The following is a 9,884-nucleotide window of genomic DNA, read 5'->3' as shown; positions in this document are numbered from 1 at the left end:
GCAGTCACAATGCGACCGCAGAACAGGTATGCGAGCCGCATAGTGACCGCATACACAGACAGATGTTTGCAAGTTTTGGACACCGATTATGCAACCGATATGCGGTCTGCATAACCATTATGCGGCCGCATATGCGACCGCAGAACCTGTTTCGGAGCTTCATTTTTCTGATTTTATAAACCCGACCCCATTCTTATAAAATACTATTTGGGACATTTTGAAGGGTTTCATCTGATATTTTAGAGAGAGGTGATAGCATTTTCGAGAGAGAAAGTGAAGACTTAGTCATTTATCCATCAATTTATTGTTCAAGGTTTGAAGATTTCACAAGGATCTTGCTAGGGTTACAAAGAGGTAAGAATTTCTTTCCTTAATTCTTCAATTTCGGGTTTGAAGTAAGGACGAGTGATTCAAAGTATGATTCTTGGGTGTAAGAGTATTATGTATACATACCAATAAGGTCATGAAAATATTGTTAGGTTCAAATGGGTAAAGATGGGTTGAAAATGGTAGAAATCTTCATAGATTTTAATTGAAGATTTGAGGTTCGAGTTGCTGTCAGATTTTGGTGAAATTTGTATGGTTGGACACGTGGTTGGATGGGCGTTCATATTCTATAACTTTTGTCGGGTTCCGAGACGTGGGCCCCACGGGAGATTTTGAGTTAATTTCGGAATTTTCGTTAAAATGTTGATTTCGTTAATTAAATGAGTCTATTATTGTTGTATTTATGATATGTAATTGCTATTGACTAGATTTGGGCCATTCAGAGCCGGATATTCGTGGGAAAGGCATTGTAACCGATTTATTGAGCTTGGTTCGAGGTTAGTGGCTTTCCTAACTTTGCGTGGAGGAAATTCCCATAAGATTTGGAACTATTGTGCTATGTGAGCGCCGTGTACGTGAGGTGACGAGTACGTACACGGGCTAGTTGTGATAAAACCTGATTTTCTTGCCGAGCAGCAACATGTTTTTATGTTATTTTGAGTTATACCATTTTAATGAACACTAATCTATTTTCATTCTTAATTGAGCTATTCCAATATGTGTAGCTATCATGTTTGGTCTAATACAACATGTCTACGTGTCTTAATTGTTTATGTGAATTATGCGCAGCATGCTTAGTAAATTTTCTGCTTCTTCCTTGACTGGTACTTAGTCTAAATTGTAAGAATTTCGTGATGTAGTTGTATTTCTATCATTTGCGCTGCATATTTACTTTGGGACTACGAAACGGTATTCCGGGAGATCTCCCTGCATATTTACTTTGGGACTACGGAACGGTATTCCGGGAGATTCCCCTGCACATTTACTTTGGGACTACGAAACGGTATTCTGGGAGATCCCCCTGCTCCTTTACGTTTGGGACTACGAGACGATATCTCGGGAGATCCCCTATTTTGTTTTCGTGTACTGAGTTGTTACCTTATATGATTTCATTGTTGTTAAATTTCAGCCTTTATTTTATTGCGGTATTACACTCTATATTGTTTTATTATATACTTTACCAATAGGGCCCTGACCTGACCTCGTCACTACTCGACCGAGGTTAGGCTTGACACTTACTGGGTACCGATTATGGTGTACTCATGCTACTCTATGCAAATATTTTTCGTGTGCAGATCCAGGTGCACCTTATCAACTGCTCTATCAGTGAACCGGGACAGGTTTGGAGACTTCAAGGTATATCTGCCGTGTCCGCAGACCTCGGAGTCCCCTTCTACTTTTTCTCATGTCCATAGAGACACTAGATTTGTTTTTCCTTATGTAGTTTGTGATTCACGATGTTCCGGGTTTTGGGATTTTTTGTGTATTTTTTTTAATAGTTGGTTAAATTTGTATTTTTAATTTATTATTCCGTAAGATATTAGGCTTACCTAGTTGTAGAGACTAGGTGCCGTCACGACGTCACACGGAGGGGAAATTGGGTCGTGACAAGTAAGGTATGGGTATTGTCAGTTATTGAATGTCATGATCTATGGCTTTGAGCCAAGTGGGGGAGCATGTTGTTGGCATTTTAATTTCATGGTTATATGTTAAATTTTAGTTTGGGTCTGAAGCATACTTGTGGTTTAGTTATGACTTGCAGAGGATGACTCAAGTAAAGGAATTTCTGGATATGGTTTATGTTACACTTCATGTGTATATGGAAATCATGGAATAAGTTGAGTTGCTATTGGTGACAGATGTAGTGTACATAGTGTATGAATTTGCTCGATTGCGTTAAGGCATGGTTACTTCATTGGGGTGTTGTTGTGCTAATTGAGCATAGGCAGTTCGGCCCGTTCGGGCAGTGAAATTTGGATTTGAGCAAAGTGGGTGACTCTCGAGAAAGTTCTAATGGGTTTGAGATTTATATATAGAAATTGAGAATTTCTCCGGACTTGTGTATGGATAAAGTTTGATATTTGCATTTGATGGTGCCGGGACCTGCGGTAATTATGTATGACTATGGATTCTACATTCTAGTATAAGAAAGGTAAAAAACAATTTTAAATTCACATAAGGTACTTTCAGAGTGGGAGTTTCGGTTGTGGTACTTATGGGGGTGCTTAAGAAAAATACAATGGCTTATGGGTCTTAGGGCAGTGTCGTTTTATGTTAGGATATCTTGTACTGAGCTTTGGGTAATTATGATGTGGTTAGGCTCTATAGATATTTTGGCGGCAATATTCTTGGGTTTGGTGACTTGCGTGGCTTGGTCGAGTTAGAAGGATTCAGTTCTGATAGCTTGGTTATGTGCAAATGGATTTCAAAGCATTCTTGATGGTTTCTACTATGGTTTGAGATGAATATTTTCTACCGGTGTGAGGAACATGTTGTGTATTGTGATTTACATATGGATGGGAGTAAATGGAAGGTTTCTAACTAACCGGTTATGTAATTTGCTGGTGACTCAGAATTAATACTGAGATTCTTGTGCTTGTCACATGATGGCATGATAGATGTGGTGTGTTGTGCAGGATTAAGATTTACATGTACAAGGTGGTAGTTCATTCTTGAAGGGACGGTCACGAATTCTGGACAGAATGGTCAGTTTCAGATATTTAGATGAATGTTATAACTTTTCGGTAATCCCTGAGAAGGGTGCACATTTCAAAAGGCACATTGTGTTTTGACTTACGGATGTTCATCGGTATTGGGGTACTCACCTGGTTGATAGACTACTGATATTCCAATTATTGTTATGTGGCACGGAAGAATTATGGAAGTATTCCTCGTGGGATGACCGTGCATGGAAGATGTGTTAGTCATTCGAGTGCTGGAGGATCAATTACGGTGATTCAAGTGTTCTATGAATTTGGAGATTGGGAGTTCTCGGAAGCATATTGTTTAAGGGTTGCGCCCTGATTGAGGTGAGCATTTTATTTAAACTCAGTGGAGGAACTAGTTGCGTTAAGTATTTGCGAGAGCTACGCGCTATGAGTGCGCATATGTATGGGGTTTGAGCCCAAGTGCGAGCACCGGGGCAATTGTCCGAGCGGTTGATGTTAATGTGAGCTTTAGAAGAGATGGTTACCGTTATTAGATTCGTGTGTCTTGGTTTTACTATGTATGATGAGCTTATAGCATTGCGATTGTAGTGGTGCTTGTTGAACTTACGAAATGGTTCTCTTCTTTGAGACATTTCCTATTTTTGGGTGCACAGATTGTGCAGTCTGTGGCTTGAGTTATATTGGTGTGGCATGTTTGTGGAATAGTTGTGTTTGATAATATAAGGTCATTGGACCTAGAATGGGTACTATCAAGTTTGATTAAGGTATATACAGGAAGATAATATTGAAAGTCGGCTTAGAAAATGATTATGGTTCTAGTTATTGCGAGAGAATTTCATGACTTGTTGATCTGATAAGGGGTCATGAGATTCCACGTGTTTCTTTCGTTATCGGTGGTGTACGAAGGTTTCAGAACAAGGTTTTGTTAAATGTGGGGTTTTATACTAGTACTTGGCTGGTTTTGAGTAGTTACTGTGATCGGGAATGGTGCTGAGAGTATGCGATTGGTGTAGTATGTTATGTGATTATATCTAGGTTATGGTTATTGCTTGCTATAGCTTGTTCAGACTTATATAGTGTGTAGATGTAAGATTCGGGTCTTGTAAAAAATTTTGAATGTTGGGAATTGAATTCCAAGGTATTTGAGATAAGGTGAAATTAATTATCTTCATTTATGTTGTGTCGTTAGGCCTCTATGAAATAGGGTGGCATGGGATCACCCCCGGATATGTGCGTGGTAAAATGGAATAGTGATTTGATGGCTTGGAAACAACTCTTGGCACGTTCGAGCACAAACGTATGTTTAAGTGAGGGAGAAGGTAACGATCCGACCGGTCGTTTTAGGCATTTACGCTCCTTTCTACTATTTGAAGTCTTGAATAGATTCATACGATGTATTATGACTTATGTGAATTGTCGGTTTTGGTTTCTGGTATTTCGAAGTTAGTTTGGAAGAATGAAATTCAAGGTTTAAAGCTTAAGTTGAAAAGGTTAATCGGATGTTGACTTACGTGTAAACGACCCCGGAATAGAGTTTTGATGATTCCAATAGCTCCATATGGTGATTTTGGACTTAGGAGCATGTCCGAAAAATTATTTGGAAGTCCGTAGTTGAATTGGGCTCCAAATGGCTAAAACAAAAGAAATTTAAGTTGGAAGTTTGACCGGGGAGTTGACTTTTTAATATCAGGATCAGAATCCAATTCTGGAAATTGGAATAACTTCGTTATGTCATTTATGACTTGTGTGCAATATTTGGGATCAATCAAACTTGATTTAATTCGACATTGAATGTAGAAGTTAGAAATTGTTAGTTTTCATTAGGCATGAATTGGAGTGTGATTTGTATTTTTGATGTTGTTTGATGTGATTTGAGGGCTAGCCTAAGTTCGTATCGTATTTTAGGACTTGTTGGTACATTCGGACGGGGTCCCGAGTGTGTTTTGGGGTGAGTTTTGAGCGAGTCTGGGCATTTCGGCACTCTACTGTTGTTATGGAACTTTTGAAGTGCCGACCGCAGAAGAAAAGTGCGGACCGCAGAGAAAAAATGCGGACCGCAGAATTCCTCTCGCGGCCACAGAAAGGAGATTCTGTAGGTTCGATGGTCCGACTTCAGAAGTTTATATCTTTTAATCTACAAGTAATTTGGAGATGATTCAAAAACAAAGGTTGTAACCCTTTGAATCTAGTTTCTAGAAAGGTATACGATTAATCATTTGGACATTTGTAGAGAAAGTTATGGTCAATTTACTGAAACTTGATAGTGTAGAGCTGCTGAAGTGCGGCCGCACAATTTGGATTGCGGCCGCAGAACCTGGGATGTGCGTCCGCACAAAAAAATGTGCGGTTAGCACAATGGGGGTCATATTTTGTACTATATGAACGGGGGTTTTATCTCATTTTTCATATTTTGACTTTTTGAGCTCGGTTTGTGGCGATATTTTGTGGGATTTTCAAGAAATTCATCGGGGTAAGTGATTCTAACTCGGATTTGGTTAATATACATGGATATATCATTGTTTTCATCATTTAATCAGTAGGCCCCACTCCCGAGTTTTCGAGCGAAGTTGGAAAGTTTTATAAATTGTTAAATTGTAAGCATTGGAGTATATTTTGATTAATTTTCACGTTGTTTGAATAGATACAAATCGTTTGGATTAAGTTGAGGAGACAGAAAGGCGTATGGAGGTTGATACGTATGAAATGGAATTTTCAGAGTATTGTTTAGCTTGCTCGGCAGTGGATTCGGCTTGTTTAATCTTGGAGCTGAGGGTATGAACCCTGATTGTACGTGTTATGTGAATTGTTTGGAGGTGACGCGCATGCTAGGTGACGGGCGTGTTGGCATGCACCGTAGAAATTGAGACTTGGTTGATTCCGTAGAGCTGTATAGTCAATTAACCTTTATTTTTTTTAATGTATTTTTATGTGTTAGAGAAACTGAGTTGTGACTCATGTTAGAAATCATGCTTAGGAAAATATTGGTATTAGGGGACCCACTGAGGTCATTTCTACTGTCGAATTATATGTTTAAACTGTAATTTCATACCCAGTCATAGTCATTCGTTGCATATTATATCTCAGTCTCTGTTGTTATTTATTAATACATCACATCATCATTTTTAGGCTGATTTTCATGACATTGTGAGCCCGAGTGACTGGAGAGATTGATGATTGAGTGAGGTCGAGGGCGTGATGGTGAGGATATTTATGGGATCGGGCTGCGCGCCGCAACATGTTTTTTTATTTATGCCATGATTAGCTTGTGATAGCGCTTGGGCTGAAGGAGCCCCTCCGGAGTCTGTACACACCACTAGTGAGCGTTGATACCTACTGAGTGCGAGTGCCGAGCGATTGGGAGGATTGACTGTGACGACTGGGTGACTGTGAGAATTGAGTGATTGTGGGGACTGAGTGACTGGGAGGACTGAGTGAATTGATATTCTGAGAGTATGCATATGATTTTATCACTGAGTTGCATCGCATTCGACATGCACACTTGACATACAGGCATAAAGATGCATTTTTCCTCATGATGTACGGTATCACGTCATTTATGACTTCTCATACATATTGACATGTAGGCATATAAATGTATTTCCTCGTGCCATTTGAAAATAAAACATTTACCTGTTGAAAGTTTTGAGAAAGATCACAGATCTCAGACTTACTCATATTTCGGTGACTTTCGACAAAAAATTTGATTCTTACTGTTATACTTAAAAAAAATGTTTATTTTTCCAGAACTGTATACGATCTGAGCATTTTATTATTGAGTTATTACTAGTGTTGCTATAAATTGTATTGTTATGAGATGCTATTGGTTATTGGTGTGGACTCTGACCTTGGTACAAGCTCGTCACTACTTTCAATCTAAGGTTAGGTTTGTTACTTATTGAGTACATGGGGTCGGTTGTAGTCATACTACACTTCCGCACCTTGTGTGCAGATATTGGATGCTGTTGTTGCTGTGATCGACGGGAGCTGGATTTGAAGACGTACCTGCGTTCCAATCGTAGCTGCCTCTTGTTCATGATAGCCTTAGATTTATAAAAATCTGTTTATGTACATTTCGAACAGATGATATATTTATTTTATACCAGCTTTGTAAATTCTTATCTTAGAAACTCATGATTTGTATTACCAGTCTTTGGGGAGTGTTAAAACTTCAGACTAAACATGCTGAAGTTATTTTGTTCATTTGCTAAAACTTCAGTTTAAACATGATGAAGTTATTTAGTTCATTTGCGAAAACTTCAGACTAAACATGCTTAAGTTTTTGTCTTGCAATATGTAATTTTCTAATGAGTTTTTGCTAATGCATGCTGAAGTTATTTAGTTCATTTGCTAAAACTACAGACTAAACATGCTTAAATTATTTAGTTCATTTGCTAAAACTTCAGACTTATCATGCTTAAATTATTTAGTTCATTTGCTAAAATTTCATACTAAACATGCTTAAGTTATTTAGTTCATTTGCTAAAATTTCAGACTAAACATGCTGAAGTTATTTAGTTCATTTGTGAAAATTTCAGACTAAATATGCTTTAAGTTATTTAGTTCATTTTCTAAAACCTCAGACTAAACATGCTAAAGTTATTTAGTTTATTTGCGAAAACTTCAGACTAAACATGCATAAGTTTTTGTCTTGCAATATATAATTTTTTAATGAGTTTTTGTTAATGCATGCTGAAGTTATTTAGTTCATTTGCTAAAACTTCAGACTAAACATGCTTAAGTTATTTAGTTCATTTGCTAAAACTTCAGACTTATCATGCTTAACTTATTTAGTTCATTTGCTAAAACTTCAGACTAAACATACTTAAGTTATTTAGTTCATTTGCTAAATTTCATGCCAAAAATATGCTGAAGTGTTTCCTGAAGTCTACAGTTTTGTCAATAGTCCTGAAGGGCAAAATTATTTTTTTAAAACACTTTTAACAAAAAAATAGATACGAATACAAACGAAAAAATAAAATGGGTATAAATTAAAAGGGACAACCAAATAGGACTCCCATGGCCAGTGGCAAATATATCGTAAAGCAAATTAAAGCAGATAATACTATCAGTTCCTTTGGGCCACATCGCAAATGAAAACTCAGGATCAGTAAGTCACTATTCAATTAATGTTCGACGACCGACTTAACTGTTCAGAAAACAGAGACCCAAAGCAGGCGCGATCGGGGCCATAAATTAAGCAACGATGACATAATAAAACAACAGTCGTCTCGTCTCGTCTCGTATCTATCCTCTCAAAATTTGCAATTTCTTGCCATACAGTTTACTACGCAAAAACATAAAGCACCCTACATCCATATCCAATTATCCATTACTACAAAAAGAAATATCTACGCATCAATCTTGAAAATAACCCCAACTTACCCTATATGAAACCTGAAAGCTGAAATTGATCAATCAAGAAAGTACAGAAACCCCCACAGTTGTCCTTATTTAAGTCGTCCTTATCGCAGTACATGCATAGTTTCTACTGGATCAGATTCTCTGTTCTGTTCCCTCCCCCCTTTCCCGAAATAGAAACCCCTTTCTCATTCTTCTACATTAAGCCAATTCTAAGTGAAGCCAAGCTACTTTTGACTCTGAATTATATGGATTTGAAGCAAATAAAAAAGGAATTGGTTTATACTCAAAAGAATAAGAAGTTGATTGTTGCTTTGGGAGCTCTAGGTGTCACTGGTTTTGGTGCATACAGAGCTTATAACTCATCTTCTATGGCTTTAAAAAGGGAAAGATTGCTTAAGCTTGTTGATGCAGTTGTTTCTTTAGCTGAAATGGTATCTGATTCTGCTGATGCAATTGGGATTTTCTCAAGAGATCTAAAGGAATTTATACGATCAGAATCTGATCCAATTCCTAGAAGTTTAAAGCAGATTTTAAAGATTCCTCAGTCAGATGAGCTTTCAGAGTCTGTTGTTAAGGTTACTAGTGCTTTGACTATTGGATTTCTCAAAGGTTACGAGCAAGAGACAGAGAGAACTGATTCTGGTTTGTTTGACCAAATCCTAAATAAACTGTTTTCTGATGCAGGGAGTGGTTTTGCTTCAGTTATTGTAGGGAGTTTCGCGAGGAATTTAGTACTGGCCTTTTATTCTGTTAAACAGAGTTCAGATATTGAATACTCTGTTCCAGTATGGGTTGATGCTTTGTTTGAGGATAAGTGCAGAGAATTGATTGGAAATTGTGTGCAATTATTTGTGAGCACTGCTGTTACTGTTTATCTTGACAGGACAATGCATATCAACACCTATAATGAGATATTCACTGGGTTGGTAAATCCCAAGAATGAAACTAAAATGAGAGAAATGCTAGTGACCATATGTAATGGTGCAGTAGAAACTTTTGTCAAAACTTCTCATCAAATTTTGACAAGTACCGAGATGGATTCATCTGCTGTTTCAGTTAATAGCTTCAAAGGGAAACAGTTTTTGGATGAGGACAGTGAGTGGATGAATAAAGTATCAAATACTTTGGTAGTGCCATGCAATAAGAGGTTTATTCTTGATTTGAGTGGGACAGTTATTTTTGAGTGCGTTAAATCTTTTGTGGAGTTTCTACTGCAAAAGTTATACGAGTGTTTGAGAAGATATGTAGATTTTATCAATGAGGAGGTTATTGAAAGAACTACAGAAGTTTATAGGTTGTGTGAGTGTGAAGTCCTCTGCTGTTATTAACTTATGCCTTAGTTTGTGTGTAGACATTTTGAATGGCCCTTGGATTTTGGTTCTTACTTAAAGTTTATCACTGTCACAATATTCCAGCAAGAGGTTCTTAAACTCTTTGCATATTTACTCTCTCTGTCTTAGATTTATTGTACTAGTTGAATGAATTTAACACTGTATGTTGTCTCTCTAGTCTTTGATCTCTGCTCTT

At 37.5% G+C, this 9,884-nt stretch overlaps 1 protein-coding gene across 1 annotated transcript; it reads left to right on the top strand.

The window, feature by feature from the left end:
* Positions 1–8,112: 8,112 nt before the first annotated feature.
* Positions 8,113–9,865, top strand: LOC107801504 (protein PHLOEM PROTEIN 2-LIKE A10-like). Its single transcript, XM_016624835.2, has one exon. The coding sequence runs from the start codon at positions 8,471–8,473 to the stop codon at positions 9,683–9,685; it is 1,215 nt and encodes a 404-aa protein (XP_016480321.2). The 5' UTR covers positions 8,113–8,470; the 3' UTR covers positions 9,686–9,865.
* The last annotated feature ends 19 nt before the right edge of the window (positions 9,866–9,884 follow it).

Source organism: Nicotiana tabacum, chromosome 17 (assembly GCF_000715075.1).
Source record: "Nicotiana tabacum cultivar K326 chromosome 17, ASM71507v2, whole genome shotgun sequence".
In the NCBI taxonomy this organism is placed as follows: domain Eukaryota; kingdom Viridiplantae; phylum Streptophyta; class Magnoliopsida; order Solanales; family Solanaceae; genus Nicotiana; species Nicotiana tabacum.
The sequence above is the reverse complement of the archived record's forward strand: the minus strand, read 5'-3'. Positions and strand labels throughout refer to the sequence as shown.